Source organism: Euphorbia lathyris, chromosome 9 (genome assembly GCF_963576675.1).
Source record: "Euphorbia lathyris chromosome 9, ddEupLath1.1, whole genome shotgun sequence".
NCBI lineage: Eukaryota > Viridiplantae > Streptophyta > Magnoliopsida > Malpighiales > Euphorbiaceae > Euphorbia > Euphorbia lathyris.
Window position 1 is genome coordinate 50969012 of NC_088918.1, and position 18311 is coordinate 50987322.

Consider the following 18311-nt stretch of genomic DNA (forward strand, 5'->3'; position numbering starts at 1 on the left):
AGATACATTATATAAGAAATATTTGATATTGGGTAAAGAACCTCCATTTATCTTGCTTCAGAAAAAAAAACCTCCATTTATTATCTAATATTATAATAAATATTGTATTCGAAACAGATTTTAAAATTGTGACAAATGATATCTATAAACATCTATAAAAACCTCACTATATCTATCTTAAAATTTGAAATGTTGCTCCAGAAAGTTTACTTCTTAACCTTCCCAATTCTAGAATGGTTTTTAACGAACAGAAATTACTCATACTCTAACTAGAAAAACTCTTTCCAATATTAATCCATTTAATGCATCTTTAAGAATCCGTTTATTAAATTTTATGTTTCGTCTTTAATGGATTCGGACATAGATTTTATGTTTCTAGTTATCTCGAGTCTTTTAATGGATTCGGACTGTCCGCCTTAATTTCAAATTCTTTCTTCAACATATATATGATATTTTGTATACATTTCTTAAAATATAAATAATATTTAACAAAAAAAAAAAAACAAAGGCGTTGTTTGATGTTTTAAAATACATGGAATTAAGTAGAAAATAAAAAATCTGAAATTAAAACTTCCAAATGAAATTAGTAAATTAAAACTTGAAATGAAATTAGCAAAAAAGAAAGGTCGTATATATGACAACACCACCCTCCTCCTGACGTCTTTGAGGCGTCATCCATATATACACCAAACAAAATTCATCAAACCAACTGCTCCTGCACCTGCATGGCACCACCCAATCCTTGGTTACTCAATCTTAACCATGAATTTACCAAAAGTTAAATAAAAATATCTCAGATAACTAAAATTTAAATATATGCCTAGTTCAAATTCTATAGAGTAAAAATCATTTAATTTATATTATCCAACAAAATTGGAATATCTATTGAGAAAACTTGCAACATTTTTTCTGATTTTGCCAACTACGAATATATCAGAATGAGCCAACTATAAATATATTAACTATAAATATATTGATAATTTTGTAAAATAACTACGTGTGATAAATATATGGAAAAATCCGAATAAAGCAACAATAAATTTTTAAAATAACTATAAATGTGTGATATTATTTATTTTAAAAATTAAGAATGTAAATATAAATAAAGCTATAATAAGTTTTTAAAATAACTATAGATGTGAACCCATCCAATTTATGAAAAATAAAATAAATATTATTTGGTTCATAAAATACATATTATTTCAACTAAGAAAGAATAAAATTTAATATAAGATATTTTGAAAAATAAAAATTTAATTACATGATCACCTAAATTATCTATTTCTATTTTTCTCTCCGAAATAGGAGTGCGATTTTTACTTTCAAAACCAAAAAAAGGGGAGTTAGAAAATTGATTATTTTTGTTTTGAAAGCAAAAAAAAAGGTGGAATTCGAAAAATCATTAAAAATATCCGGTTTCCATGTTAATACGTGTCATATAAGCTTATATATATTATAAATATTTTATTATTTATTTATTTTATTTATTAGGTGTGATAAAAAAATAAACATATTTTTCAAATATGATTTGGGGTTTCCAAATCGGATTCGGAAACTCTCCTGTTGAACCAAAACAGGAGAGAATCTGTTGCTTAAATCCTACCCCTTCATTCAATATGAAGGGTTAGGATTTTAACCTATTTAATAATTAATGGAATTCCTATAAAAAAATTAGTGGAATTAATTTATTCTATTCCTTTCTCCTATCCAAACCGTTGTTATATACACAAGGGTTTTTTTTTTTTTTTTTTTATCAACGTTATATACACAAGTTAATTGTCTCTCTTGTTAGTATAATAAATCTGGAAAAAAGTCATCCATTCTGATTTAAAAAATCTAAGTTCTCCATAAAAAAAAAACATAATTTCTACATTAACATTGGGGTAAATTACACCCATAGCCACTGACTTTATCCATTTTTACATTATGGCCACTGAACTTCATTTTTTTCCACTGAACTTTACACTTTTTAACACCGGTGACCACTCAACGCCTCAAGACGACCGTTGACGGATAAAAATAAAAAATTTAAAACGTTAATAATATTCTAAGGAACTTTAATTCTTGAAAATTTTCGTTTTGAGGTCATTTAGGTATTGTTTGGTTAGGAGAGAGAAAGCGAATTTTTAGAGAGAGCTCAAAAAAAATGAGAATTTCGAAAATAAAGAATGTGATTTTATGGTAAATGTCGTTCTGAACAACTTTAATTCTTGAATATTTTCATTTTGAAGTCTTTAAAAGTCATTTTGAAAAGTTAGTTAAAATTGAGTGGCTACCAGTGTTAAAAAGTGTAAAATTCAGTGGTCATACTGGGAAGAAATGAAGTTCAGTGGCTATAATGTGAAAATGGCTAAATTTCAGTGGCCATGGATGTAATTTACCCATTAAGATTGCCACCATTAAAATTGAATAAGTCCAATTTTTTTTTTGTTAATGTCTTTAATTCTTCAGTGGATCTTCATTTGGGTAGAAGAGTTTCATGGCTGGAGAATCAATTTAAAATAGAACCTATTTTTTTTTTACTTATTATAAAGTTAAAATTGAATCAGTTTTTATTGTTCTTTCTCTGTATAGATAGACGAGATGGCAAAAAAAAAAAAAAATGAGGGAGGGATAGAGGAGAGAGAACCGTAAAGAATGAGGTGAGGAAAAAGTAGATGTATTTTAGAAAAAAAAAACAATAATAAATTTTAATCCTAACCCTCCATCCCAAACGAATGGTTTGGATTAAACAACAGCATGTCTCCTGTTTTAGTTAAACAGGAGACAATCCGAATCCTTCCAAATCACATACAAAAACAGACACTTAATGAGTGCTGTAAGGGAAAAAAAAATAACCTCCAAAAAAAGACAGTTAAAAACAAGGACGAGTAACTCTAACTATAATTCATTCCCGCTACGTACCTCATCATATTATCGCCTTTGCATACCGATATTCCTGATCTTGGACTGCAGCTCTGTCACAGCCGTCAAAAACTTAACGTTCTGTTTGGGAGTCAGAATCTCCACCACTCTCATCACCGTGCTCATCCTCAACGCATCCGCCCTTCCTACCACCGCTTCCATCTCCAATCCAATCCTCTCAATCGCGGATCCTTCGCTTCTCGTTTCACCATCCATCATCCGGCCATGCCGTTTCGCCCACTCCAGCAAGGGAGGCGACGCCACGCTCTCCTGGACTCTGGCCATCTCATCATGTAACATTTTCTCAACCAATTTTGTCTCCTCTTTTAGCCTACCGATAAGTTGCCTCTGTTCTTCCGATAGATCGAGAACAGAGGTGTGAAGAACTCTATAAGTGAGTGCAGGCTTGAATCCGGCGATCCAGAGGAAAGTACGCTCGAAGGGAGTGAACCATGGCGGAGAAAAGACGAGGTAGATATTCCGATGAGCGAGTCGTGATTTTTCCTGGTAATATTGTTCGTAATGAGCGAGAATTCGAGTAACAACGTCTTTGAGATCATCGTTTTGGAATTCATGAGTGTGTTGATCTCGATAAAGCGATAAGAGCTCCTGGAGACAGTGTTGCTGGCGTACTAGCCAACCATCAAAAAATTCCTGAAAGAAACAACTAGCAGTCCCCGATCCGTTGTGCATCAAATTAAATATGAAGAAAGCAGAAGGTGAAGGTGGTAGAGAAATGCGGAAGGCGGAGATATGGTTGCACATAAATATAGCGATTGCAAAATTCTCGCAAAGCGTGCAAGTAGGACGTTTCTTCGAGAAGAGGCATGTGGTAGATTTAAATAATAATATTTTAGAGAGAAGATCAGAGCTACCGGCATAACGAACAGAGACAAGGAGGAGATTTGAGAAAGAGACTAATATTTAATTATATAAAAACTCGGCGGGTTTTGTCTTTTAGCGGGGAGTTTGTTAGTAAGAAATAAGAGAGCAGATTTTGATTTGTATCACACTGATATAGCGCCACGTGTCCTTCACTACAAGTGGAGGGTTTCCTGTGAGGACAAGTCAGTGTGGATGTGACTTGGCCATTTTTGACAAGGGGCAAAAGCGGTAATGTTAATTGAAACGTGTCATCCAACATGTGAACCTATTGTGAGGTGGCGGCTATATATAATGCTGCCAGCCAGCCAGCCAGACGGAATTAACAAACACAACACAAAGTAAATATGTAATTATTTAATCACGTTTTACTTTCTATAAAACGACGATTACAAGCCGAAACCGTTCAATTGGATTGAAGAAATCCTTTTCCTCCTCTCGTGGTGTGGTCAAACCTTAGGGAAGGATGAAAAGTTGTGAACTTTCTATTATTAGTAATACTTATCAACTACTCATTATTATATTAGGGTACACCTCTATATTATTGTATTTTTCTGTTGGTTTTGTGACCTATATCTTATATTTTTTAAATGATATTAAAATGTCTGCATATTGGACTTGTCTACGGCCTGGAGGCCCATTTAAACTCGTTGTGTCCTTTAGACCGGATTTGAACTTGTTTAGTTTAGACTCGTTAAAGTTTTTTTTGAATGAGTTTGAGATTAATAAAAGCCGGTTCAGCTTGATCCGTTTATTGATATTAATTATTAATTAATATATGAATAAATTTCAAATAAAATCTCTGTAGTTTAACTAATTTTCAGATAAATGACTATGGTTTACTTTTTATCAAAACGAGAATTAAGGTTTTACATTTTTAATAAAACAATGACCTTTTGGATTAATACTATTAAAACCATCTTTAACGATCTGAAAATGAAATTTTTTAAGAATTAAAGTCGTTCTATGTTATATTTACTATGAAACTACATTTTCGATTTTCGAAAATCATCTTTTTTAGAATTTTCTCTTTTTTTACCAAACATCATCTAAATAATCTCAAAATAAAAAAGTTGAAGAATTAAAATTGCTTAGAATATTAGTAATTCTTAAATTATGTTAGTTTTGAAATCGTCAAGAGTGATTTTAATAGTATCAATCGAAAAAGTCCTTATTTTGTTAAAGTTGAAAACCTCAATGCTTACTTTAAAAAAAAAAAAAAATCACAATCATTTATTTGAAACTAGTGAAACCACATAGGTTTTATTTGAAATTTACCTTTAATATATTTATATATTAAATATTGAATTTTAAGTATAACTTTTATTTTTTATAATTAAAAATTAGAGAAAAAATGAAAAAAAAAATCTAATGGTTTATCCAATTTACAAATAGAGGTCTATGGTTTAAAAGTTTACCAATAAAGGTATGTGGTATATTTTATTTATAAAACAAAGTATTACAATATTTAAGTTATGATTACAATCAAATACATTTTTATGTTAAAAAAATTATTCTTACATATCAGTAAAATTCAACTCTCGAAAAAAACTTCCTAAATCAAAACAATAATTAATATGGTGGAATTTAACGTTTTTGACTAATCTAACAGTTTATGAACTAAATTGATTTTATACAGTTGTAATTTGATTTTAGGATCTGTATTTTATCAATATATAAATGTAACTGAGAAAAATTAAAAAATACTCTTAATTGTCATCAATTACTTAAAAGTTTAATTTTATTTTGTTTTGTAAAAAAAAAAAACATACCACATGTTTCTATTTTTCTATTTGTAAACTTTTAAACCATGAACCTTTATTTGTAAATAACGCAAACAACGAGCATTTTTTTTCATACTTTATCCTAAAAATTATTTATATATTTTTAAATGAATTTATATGGGTTGAGTTTGGGATTTGATTTTTTTTTTTTTTTTATGTTCGAGCCTGCCCAATCCAAAGCCATCTAAATTAATAGTTGGCTAGGCTGGAATTGAACCGAGTATGTATACATGAAAGTCTGATGGCTCCGACCCGAGCCCGCTCCAGTCTGATCCATAGATAGATCTATTCCACATCACCTTTATTCCACCTATATTAAATGAAGAGTTAAATATAGACTTAATGCTTCTCCAGCCTCCTTAACTTGTTCAAATTGGTCATTTTACCCCTCCAACTCATCGAATGTGTTATTTACCCCTTTAACTCCATAAAAATTGTATTTCTTACCCTTTTAACTTGTCCAAATCGGTCATTTTACCCCTCCATAATTCATCGAATGTCCTGTTTATCTATTTAACTCCATAAAAGTGGTATTTCTCACTCCCTTATGATCCTATTTAGCCTCTTAACTCTACAAAAATGATATTTCTTACCCATTTATAGTGCAAAATTAATAAGACTTATTCAAATGAGTTTGAAAATATTTTTTTTTAATATCAACTTTTTATTTTGTTTTAATTTGATAATTATATTGATCCTTCATGTGTTTATTACAATAATATTGTATTACAATAATTAGATAATCAAAATTTAACTAGCAAAAAAGGTTGAAAAGAGAAAGAATGAATAAAAGATACAAATGACAAAACCATTAATATAAACAAGTTAAAGACATTGGCCCTGTTTGGGAATTAGCTGTTAGCTGTTTACATTAGCTGTTAGCTATTAGCTGATTACATTAGCTGATTTGACTAGCTGTTTGTGTAGACCTGTTTGGTAAAAATTAGCTGATTGATAATAGCGGTTTGTGCAAAAAGACGAATAAGGGCATTAATTTTGGCGCATGAGAAGAGGGAGTCTATCTATTAGGGTTAGAGAAGTCCATTAATTTTAATATTCCAAAACGCTAATTGAAAAAGCTCCTTTTAAGAGCTTTTTCTAAATTAGCGTTTTCATCCCAAAACTCTCTCCCAAACCTCTCTCCACCAAACACTCCAATCAGCGGTTTCAGTGGTCAAACCTCTGAAATTGGTCAAAACCGCTCTTTTTATCCCAAAACGCTCTTTACCAAACAGGGCCATTATATGTAGGGATAAGGTATCAAAGTAGGTCTATGGTTTTTGGGGAAGTATCAATTTAGGTTCCACATACAAAATCTCATAAATATAGGTTTAACGTTTAAAAAAGGTTATCAATTTAGGTCTCGATAACAGATTGTAAATGATGAAAAATACCACTTTTATGGAGTTAAGGGGGTAAACAGGACATTCTATGAGTTGAGGGGGTGAGAAATAGCACTTTTATGGAGTTAAGGGGGTAAATAGGACATTCGATAAGTTGAGAGAATAAAATGATCAATTTGAACAAATTAAGGGGGCTAGAGAAACATTAGGCTTTAAATATAATATCGTAATTATTAACGACAAATATAACTTTAATGATATAATGACTAAACTAAAAATTATACTACTAAATAAACTTAAAAAATATGTTTAATTATTTATTTGATATATGAAAATATAAAGACATGTATTAACCCACTTGTAAGTTGCTATGAAAATGGTTGAAAATATATGATTTGGGAATGAAATATTTACCAGTCTTTATGGATAGGCTTGTCAATAAAAGTAGGGAATACTCATATGTAATACCAATGTTTTACAAGGTCGATGATGGGAAAGGGGATAAATCAGAATACAAAGAGGAAGAGTTTAGAGGGCTGCTAGAATTCGAAATAATTGAGAATGGATGTAGGTTCTTTTAAAAATTTGACACAAGAAAATTGATTTAGGTTCATATTTATTTATGTGGCTTAATATATTATTTCCCTCATGAAATTTGTTCAGAATTTTAATTAAATCTCTGAATTTACGAAGTGTTCCTATATATAATCTCGTTAAATTGTTTAAAATATCTCGATAGTTTTTAAACTTGTTTAAAATGTAATCAATTAACCACATAAAAAAAAATACAAGCATAACATGTTTCGCATGTGTCTTGGAATATTAGTACACAGTAATTTTCACTTGGTCAGTGACTGACTAAGTGATTTAGTCAATCACCATTAGATTTAAACTTATCAAAATTCTGTGGTGGAGATTAAAAGTATCGTAAGACTTAGATTTATACCTTATAGATCTAATGGTGACGGACCAAATTTACTTGGTCAGTCACTGACCAGGTCAAAACCACCGGTATATTTACATAATTCACATAATATATTAAAGCATATTAAAAGAAAAGTTCTTACTTGCTAAACTGTAAAACTTGTCCTCTCTATTATTAGAACCTCGTACTCCGACCTTGGTCATTTTATTTTTCCAATGCTCATGCAACATACCTTTTGCATGTAACTTAGTTTTTTAAAATTGAGTAATTAATATTGATTATATATTAAGCAAATTGAAGGGATTATCCAGATATTTTAAATAAATTGATACATTTTTTAAGTTCAAAGATCAAATTAAATTTTTTTTGAATAGATTTATTTATAGGTAAATAATTTATTAAGTCTATTTGTGGTTTAACATTTTACTTTGTGGGTTAAATTACAAATTTCACTAGAATACAAAAAAAATAGGTCCTAAAAGAAAATAAATAGTTTTAATATTGTTTTTATCTGTTTTGAAAGACCAGAGATCGAGAAAGAAGTAGTATTAAATTAGGTTTTAATTTTTTATTTTATTTTATTTTGTTTTTTTGCTACCACAGAATGACGGTCTTTCCACTTTGTGGAACCACCTCGATTTGAGCGCAAAAAGAAAAAGAAAACCTCAAACGTACCTTCTTCGTCCCTGCGTAGCCTCAAGCTCTCCAGCCATCAACAATGGAGTTTCTATGTGGGCAACTCCAAAAATAAAATAAAAAATTACATGATTTTTCTTATTCTTCAGATCTCAGTGGGGGCAAGTGCCCCACTGTAGATCCGTCCCTATATATACATATATATATATATTGGCTTAGGTATCATCATTATCTCATAATACTTTTATCAATATTTTTTTCTCAAAAACATAGTGATAGAAGATTCGAATTATTGGATAAAATTTTGTTAAAAGAGTTTTCATTATTCATTTTAGTTGCATGCATAATCTCATATTTCACAACAGTTGTGAAATATATTACTCCCTCAGTTTTCTTATATAAGTCATTCTTTTTTTTTTTACTGGAAAAATGCATTTATTGATCGCTAGAAAGAATATTACAAAGAAACGGGGGAGGCTCAGAACGCCACACCCGAGGATCAGAGCCTAGAGCAACCGCATGGGCTAATATGTGAGCCGCAGAGTTCGCTGATCTTTTAGTAAAACTAACAGAGGAATTAGGAATATCCCTAAGCAGGGATTTACAATCATTAATAATAATGTCCATTGTCGAATTGCCGCTAGTTTCTCGCTGTAACGCATACACTAGCATCTGTGAATCCGACTCAAGAATAATGTCATGCCAACCTTCTGTGAGAGTGCTTCGACCATAAAAGGATCCAGTTGACAATGTAATTCGCCATTACCACCTGCTTTGAAAATTCCGCAGCAATCTCTGATTACAAAGCCATAACCCGTTGTTCTATCATTCCCAAGTCGACATTTGCTTTTACCATGCCTTCAAGCGGTTTGTGCCAACGAGTAATAACTGACGGGCCAGCCATTTCCGGAGAAGTTCTTAACTGCTGCGCTTCCTGCCAGCTTTTCAGAAATGAAATCGCAGAATCATATAGCACTACAGGGGGCGATTGAGAGTCAGACCAAACCTGAGAATTACGGTTCAACCAAATGAACCAGCAGCACACTGCAACCGTGTCGAGCTGTAGGGGAAAGTCCTGGCTGACGAGCTTCTAGAAATTGCTGAACGGATTACATCGTCCTCTCAGGTCTGATATACCAGTGCAGTACCAGAATGACCTTGCCGTTCTACAGGAGACCAGCACGTGGAACAAATCCTCATTATCGCAGCTACACATTGGGCATCTCGTGGGTACCACAACTCGTCGGGCCGCCATCGCCTATAAAGTAGGTAAACAATCCGCAAGGGCTCTCCAGATGAAGTTTCTTACTTTGGGGGGCGTTTGCAGTGACCAAATTTGGTTCCAATCTACAGTACCCGCTGCCGTTTCGCTCGAGCTGCTCTGTATTTCCCTCAGATATCTATATGCACTTTTGACACTGAATTTGCCCCTTGATTCCCGAATACATTCCCAACCGTCAGGTCGTTGTCGAATACTCACCAGGATCCGCTGAATTAAGTCTACATCTCTGCCAGTGAAAATGCCTCGAATTAAGCCCATGTCCCAGGTGGTTTCGTCCATTCACAGGGAATCAACCGTCACACAGTGCAAATCTGGCAGAGGAAAGATCTCAACATAAGGGTTTGTCACATCTAGTAACCACAGATCTTCCCAAATGTTTATCGTTGTTCCTGACCCAACAACCTTTCTGGCACTAGAGGTAATCAAGTTTTGCGTTGCGAGGATGCTCCTCCAAATGAAGCTCGGATTCTGCTCTAGTTCAGCATTCATAAATAAGGAATCCGGAAAATATCTTGCTTTATACACCTTCGTGGCTAAGGAGTTTGGGTTGGTTAGCAGCCGCCAACCCTGTTTTGCAAGCAGCGCTGTGTTGAAAAGACGTAGGCTTCTGAATCCCATGCCACCTTCACTCTTTGCCTTGCATAATTTTTCCCACGACTTCCAGTGAATACCACACCTTTGTTCACCATTTGAACCCCACTAGAAAGAATTCAATATTCTCTCAAGTTCAGAACATATCGTTTGGGGAAGGAGGAATAAGCTCATTGCATGGGACGGGAGAGCATGAAGAACTGATTTGATTAAGACTTCCTTTCCTGCTCTTGATAACAACTTCGCCTTCCAACTTGAAACTCTAGCTCTAACTCGGTCCATAATATACTGGAAAATCTGACATTTACTCCTTCCCACCAGAGACATGAGTCCCAAGTATGTGCCTAGTGTTGATATCGATGAAATTCCCAGTAAAGCAGCCAAGGTAGTCCGCACTTTGCCCCTGCAGTTTTTACTGAACGAGATCATAGATTTAGAATAATTTACTTTCTGTCCAGAGGCAGCTTCGTATTTTAATAAGCACTGTTGAACCGACATAGCCTCCTCACTGGTTGCTTTAAAGAACAAATAGTTATCGTCAGCAAATAACAGGTGGGAGATAGGGGGAGCTGACCGTGCAACACGACATCCGTGAATGAGCCCTTTGGCTTCCATTGAAGACAGTGACGCTGATAGTCCTTCGGCACAAATCAAGAACAAATATGGGGAGATTGGATCTCCTTGGCTAAGGCCTTTCCCCGGCTTAATCGGCCCCATGAATTTCGACCATTGAAAATAGTGTAAGAGGCCTTTGTGACACATTGCATGGTCAAATTGATCCAGCTTTCTGCAAAACCCATCTTTTGCATCATTAAATGGAGGGACTCCCATTCCACCATATCGTAGGCTTTTGCCATATCCAGCTTTAGAGAGACCACCCTGTGTTGCCCTTGTGTTTTTCGATTTAAGTAGTGGTTTACCTCAAAGCCAACATGGTATTGTCTGATATAAGCCATCCTGGTATAAAAGCACTATGGGAGGGCGAAATGATGAGATTCAATACCTTTTTCAGTCCGTTTGCTATCACCTTGGCTATAATCTTATAAATAACGTTGCACAGAGCTATTGGTCTTAGTTCAGAGACACGTTCATGAGCTACTTTGTTTAGTATCAGTATAATTGTCATTTCATATATCTGTTCTGGGAATACTCCATCGTTCAGCCGCTGTAGAGATGATTTAACTACATTAGGTCCCACCAGACCCTAATAGTGTTGGTAGAAACATGGATTAAAGTCGTCAGGGCCCGGGCTTTTATCCGGGTGCATTGAGAAGACAACTGCTTTGATTTCACACTCCTGAAAGGGTTTAAGCAGATATGCGTTGATGTCAGCAGTTATTGAGGCATGTACATTGCTGATGATAGGGTCCGGAGCACATCCTGAAGAAGTAAACATGTTATTAAAGTGGTCAATGATGAGCGTATCTAAGTCGGACTGCCAATCCACCCAGTTTCCTACATCATCCTTCAAACGAGTTATCACATTCTTCCTCTTTCTATTATTGGTTGCTGAGTGGAAGAACTTTGAATTTAAATCACGGGCTTGCATCCACATTTTCTTACTTCTCTTTTTCCAATACACCTCTTGTTGTAGAAGAATATTATCCAAACTAGAACAGGATTGCAAAAATAAATCTCTGGAGACCCTGTCAGCTTTATTTTTTAGTCTCCTTATATTCTCCTTGCAGCGCCTGATCTGCCCTCTGAACTGATCGCGGACCTTGGAGCCCCAAACGAACAACGCTTCTCCGCACGTTTTCTGTTTCTAAAGCAGGTCATCGCCCGAGTAGCCATGCCAAGCTGTCTGAATCTGATCGATGCAATCCGGCTCTCCAAGCCATGAATTTTCAAAGCAGAACTGCTGGGAAATTAGTGGCGCTACACGCGTTGTGTTTAAAATTAAAGCGGAGTGATCACTGCAGTGCGTATCTTCGTTTTTAACCACTGCCGTTGTGAATAGGTTCAGCCAACCTTTTGTAGCCATAGCCCGGTCTAACTTTTCTTCGATACAATTGACAGTTCCGCGGCCTCTTTCCCAGGTAAATTGATGACCCATCATTCTGATCTTAATCAACCCACATTCGCCAATTACATCGTTAAAGCCTCGTAATAAATGTAGTTGGTGTCTATTACCGCCTTGATTTTCTGACTGTGCTAAGAGGTCGTTAAAATCCACGATAATCACCTACGGAGCATGATTTTGAGCCCACAAATCCCTTAGCATCTGCCACGAATCTCCCCTCTGAGCCCTTTCAGGAAAGCCATAAAATCCGGTTAATTCGATACTCCGACAAACCAGTTAGAGAAACCATAACATCAATGAAATTTTGTGTAAAACTAAGAAGGCGAATAGAGTTATTCTCTTTCCATAATAAGGCAAGACCACCACGTGGTTAACAGGATCCACAAAGAATAAACCGGAAAAAGAAAGCTTCCTTTTTATTAATTCAACTTTGTGACGACTACATTTAAATTCCATCAGAAAATAAAATCGGGATGGAAACTTAAGGAAAGTTCTATGAGTTGTCGAACTATCCGGGTATTCCCAATTCCCCGGTAGTTCCAAGACAGGATACTCATTGCTCCCCTAGAGCCTAGGGCTCTGGATTCTTTGTATTAAGGATTGAGCTTTCAAATTCTACATCAAGATGCTTATTTGTGTCGCATTCCATCTCTTCCAAGCTTACCTGAGAGCTGCTTGTGTAAGTGCCTGATGTCCGCTTGCGTTTGGGATCCGTCAACTCAATTCCCACTGAATCATCTCCTTGTTCCCTACTACTGGGATAATTGGGCCATTCCAAGAAACATTCTCCTTGTTATTTGATGGAACATTCACTCCACATGTTTGATCGAAACCTGGGGGGTTGTTGGAGCGAACTTTGGAATTTGCATGCTTGGACTTACCAATGATGATCCTTCTAGTTGGGATGATACCGTACCACCCCTCTGATTAGTAATCTGTTGCAGAGGTCGTTGAAGGAGGTATTTTGATTGTGACTGGCTTAGAGATCTGCGGGTAGGCGCTCTCAACCACGTTCCGTATGCCCGTTCCACTTTTTCTGGCTCCATGACATCAAGCAAGGCTGGACAAAATTTATCTGCATGCTCGAGACACCCACACACAAAACAGAATGTTAGCAAACGTTCGTATTTAAAATCCACCCAGAAAGTAGCTCCTCTTGCTAGGCTGATTTTCATCTTCCTCCTGATAGGTTGAGCTATGTTTATAGACACCTTTATTCTCATGTATTCTCTAACAATCCCGGTGAAGTTATTAGGATCAGCCTCCATAAAAATTCCCACAAATTAGCCGATGCTTGCATCCACCTTCTCAGACATAAAGCCAATCGGCAGGTTGAAGACTTGTACCCAAAAGTCGGCGTGAGTCAGCTGGATTTCCATTGGATTCTGTCCGTCTTCCAGATGCTGAAGGATCAACAGTTGCTGCTCGAAGGTCCACGGTCCCCCATGTGCAACTCGGTCCCGATCCCAATGGTGATAGAATTCAAAACGCAAAAGATTAGGCCCCAGGTCTTCGATATACATACCCTTAGACGGGCCCTAGAGGTCGGCTAGGGTTGATTTCATGAACTGGTTCTTCACTGGGCGGCTGGTCAGGAATGAGCCGATAAGGCTCCATGTTTGGATTTTGTGTTGGGCAGAGGTCTCCTCCGGCTGGATAATCAAACCAGTGTTTGATTCATCTTCTAGGGTCATCAAGGCACTCATGTTCGTGATATTTTCCATGGTTACAGTGATCGGCGGTCGAGAGGCTTCATTGAAGTGGCGGCGGCGCGGCTGTAGAGTAGGGATCGTCAATAGCGAGAGGTTCTTAGGTTCTTAGTTGTTCACATATAAGTCATTCTAGTAAATTAGTTTTTTCCCCAAATATAAGTCATTATAGGATTTCAAGAATTTTTAGTTTAGTTTTTTTGGTCCAAATATTATTTTTTTTTATATTGGTACATGTATTTTTTAATATTCTAATACTTATTCCCCAATAGTAAAATACTCTAGAATGACTTATATAAGGAAATAGAATGAGTATCTATTAAGTCAAATCGTCGATTTTATGCTATATAGGCCATATTTGGCAAATAGCTGTTAGCTGATTTGACTAGCTAATTGTATAGACTTGTTTAGTAAAAATTAGATAATTGTTAATAGCTTTTTAGGTAAAATGACAAATAAAGACATGATAAAACATTTTTTTGGAATTAAATTGTAGCAATTAGTGGAAAAATGTCATATAAAAAAGGGTAAATAATTTATTAGTCCCTTATTTTTTACCTACTGTTTAGTCCCCCTATTTTGAAAAACACATTTTAAAGTCCATATCTTTTGTCAATATTAACCTTGTGGTCCTTTTATCTATTTTTTTTTAGATTTTTAACCGAACATATCTTAGCTTTTAGGACAACCACGGTACAATACAAGTTGACCATGTTACTCTGTTATTTTATATATATCTATTTATGCTAAAATATAACGATTAGAAGTCTAAAAAAACTAGACAAAACCAAATGGTTAATATTGGCAAAAGCTATGAACTTTATAATGTGTTTTTCAAAATAGGAGGACTAAACAGTGTGTTAAGTAAAAACTAGGGAACTAATAAATTATTTATCCTACAAAAAATGGAGCAATAAACTAATTGTAAAAGCTCATAAAATCAGTTTTTTCAAAATTAGTTTTTTATACTTAATAAGCTCTTTGAAATTTCTCCTCACCATCCACCATAGTTAAAAACATCTAAAATAGCTCAAATCCCAGAAAACTACTTACCAAACCATAGTCAAATTCCTGTTTTAATTATATAAGCATGGAATGCAAGCCCCAACATAAATAAACCTGCTGGGACATCTTAGATACGACTATTTTTTTAAAGAAAAGAATATAGATTATATTTAGATTAAATAATTTATTAATCTCTCTATTTTTACGTAACGTATTATTTACTCATTCTATTTTAAAATTATATTTAAGGAGTTGTTTACCCTTAAATTTATGGCGTTAGTAGAGCGGTAATATGGAGACGCAAAATGTATATAAACGCAAATCTATACTTGATAACCCGCGAAGCCAAACCGGGCCGAATTCATTACACGGGCCCAGCCCATACTTAGACCCATGGTCTAGGATCGGATGGGACCCGAATAGAGGAAGCGGGTGAAGTAAGTAACTGCCCCGAATTCCTAAATGGAGCATCAAAACTCCCACTCAGAACAAACGATATCACGTTTGTTGCCACGAAAGCTACGAAAGGGACATGGCCTAAAAAGGAGTAACCGCCCTCGGAACGTGGCCTGGAAGGAGTAACCACCCTCGGCGGTTACTTAAGAACACTTATAAAAAGCCATAAGGCCAAAGGGGAGAGGTACGTTCACATTTTTCCCCGTAATGTTATTATTACCAACCTTCATACAAAGAACTGACTAGATCGTCGGAGAGTTTTCCCGGAGATCCCGTCTCCGGTTCTGTTTTGCAGGTAACTCCGGCGGAGATCATCAAATCGGATTCAGCAAGTTATCATTGGTGCGGTGAACGTGGACCTTTTTTACCAACATTTGGTTAAAGGTACACAAAGAACATGTCAGAACCATCACGAACGACCAGCGTTACAACCAGATCAACTAGTATGAACTCAAGGGGTCCACGGACTGCGAATTCGCAGCCTGCGAGTACACAACCTGTGGTGCCTAGCTCGACGAACCCTTCGGGACAATTGAGTCCATTATTGGAAGTCCAAGTGCAAACTGAGATGGAGATGTCCAATAGCGATTTCGTCCAAATGGCAGGACAAGTCTTGGCTTCAAATATGAGCCAAGCGGCGGGGGATCGGATGATTGGTTTACTAACCGCAATCGCTGATCACAATAACGCCGTGGCGGCTGCTCCTCAACAACCTGTTGTCATCTCCACACAACCATCGACTACTGCCACCATATCTGCGCTTCCGCAGCCATCTCGAGAGCCAAATCAGATAGGTCAGAGTAGTCGCATGAACCCACACAGCCACCCAGGCAACTACTCGTATCACGATCCTAGTATGACGATCCATCCGACCTGGAAAACATCCCAACCGACGTCGGGAATACCAGGAATCCTTCCACTACAACACACGGAGCCTTTGGTTTGTGGGCATTCAGAGTTAATGACGTCTGGGGCGAATACGTCTGGGCAGGGGCACACTTGGAACTTTGATCCTATAACCGGACGGCGGCTAGAACCACGGCGAGAACAAATCTCAACATCAATTGGCGGGTGGATGTCACCCAGAGTTCACCAGCAGCGGATGGAGGAGATTCGGCGAATACCCCATCCTGAGTTGGAAGATCAACTACGGAACATGATGGAGCGAATGGGGTACACGCCTAGGGCGAGAGCAGAGGTGCAGAGTGATTCGCCTTTTGCTCCGTCGTTGCGGGAATTTATACCAGATCACAGGATAAAGGCGCCGGCGATACCTAAATACTATGGGGATCCAAATTCTGATCCTGAGGCTCATGTCAGGAACTACAGAGAATTAATGGATGTTGCCGGAGCGAGTGAAAGCATAATTTGCAGATTATTCTCGACCACTTTGGGCGGAGCGGCATCTGATTGGTTTCGGTCTTTACCTGCTGAATCTATTCACAACTGGAATCAATACAGTCGTGATTTCTGTGCAAAGTTCGTGGGCTGTAAAGCAGCGGATGTGACGGATAGGCAACTGAAGGAGATCAAACAGAGGAACTATAATTCCCTAAGGGAATTTGTTGTCGCATTCAACGATATTCTGGTGCGGTTGCAGAACCCGGATATCGTGAGCATTCACAACATCATGGCGGATGGAACCACGGATTGGAGAATGCGGGAGGAAATCATCCGCAACAAGCCGCGCACAGTGGCCGAACTCATGAAGATAGCTAAAGAATTCATGGAAGTGGACGATGTCAACAGAGAACATAGAGCTCAAACCCGGAGAGAGAGAGATGCTGCTAGATCCACTTCGGACAATCGGCGCCAGACCCAGTCCAAGGGTAATTTTGTTCGCAGAAGCGATCGCTCCTTTCAAGGGGGAGGATATCAAACACCATTGAATACGACTCGCCAGGAGGTGTTACTTTGGATCGAAAAGAACCCCCTGAAGAAGGATGTGCGGTTCCCCGAGGCGAAAGGCCGAACTAGTTTGGGGCGATATCCTAACAAATATTGCAGGTTCCACAGATTGAACGGCCATGACACGAACGATTTCTATGAACTGAAGAAGGAAATAGAAAAGCTGATTGAGAGGGGCAAGCTAAGCCAATTCGTAAGAAAAGAAACGATTGATGAGAAAACAACGCTCCTGCATGAGGGAGAAGCAAGGCCCGAAAAGAAACAGAAGAAAGGGGTGATAAACGTGATAGCTGGCGGGATCTATGAGCCGCCAACAAAAAGAGCTCGCCGTGAACAGCGAAAAAGCAACACGCATAGGGGGGATGCCCTCAATTACTCATTTGCGCGAATCACGGAGCCGCATGCGGATGCCTTGGTGATTACGATGGCCGTAGAAGGATGGGACGTTAAGCGGGTCCTTATTGATACCGGCAGTTCTTGTAATGTTATTACTCGGACTGCATTCAACAAGTTGGGAGTTAATGACGAGCGAGTGGAACATACATTCATGGATGTAACTGATTTTGGGGGTCAATCATCTCAAACAAGTGGACAGGTGGTGTTGGAAGCAGAAATGGGCGATAAGAATCTAAAATGGCGAGGTGATCTAGAATTCGCAATTGTTGATCTCCCGTTGGCCTACAACATAATTCTAGGGCGTCCGTTCCTATCGAAAACGGAGTCGCTCATCTCAATGAAGCATTTGACATTGCATTTGCCAACACACCAAGGGCGAGTCATAGTTGAAGGAGATCAACTTGTGTCTCAACAAGCCTATACATTGTCACTTGAACCAAAGCCAGATGAAGATGATAAAGTTGATG

General features: G+C 36.9%; 1 protein-coding gene across 1 annotated transcript; it reads right to left on the reverse strand.

Annotated features, from left to right (window-relative positions):
- Positions 1 to 499: 499 nt before the first annotated feature.
- LOC136205244 (protein RESPONSE TO ABA AND SALT 1-like) lies at positions 500 to 3805 on the reverse strand. The gene is made up of 2 exons (XM_065995755.1): positions 2905 to 3805; positions 500 to 721 (listed from the first exon to the last, which is right to left on the reverse strand). The coding sequence occupies exon 1, from the start codon at positions 3667 to 3669 to the stop codon at positions 2914 to 2916; it is 756 nt and encodes a 251-aa protein (XP_065851827.1). The 5' UTR covers positions 3670 to 3805; the 3' UTR covers positions 500 to 721; positions 2905 to 2913.
- Between the last annotated feature and the right edge of the window lie 14506 nt (positions 3806 to 18311).

Bases quoted from the DNA above. Each gene is read 5' to 3' on its own strand.
- LOC136205244 (XM_065995755.1), bottom strand. From the start codon at position 3,669: ATGTGCAACCATATCTCCGCCTTCCGCATTTCTCTACCACCTTCACCT.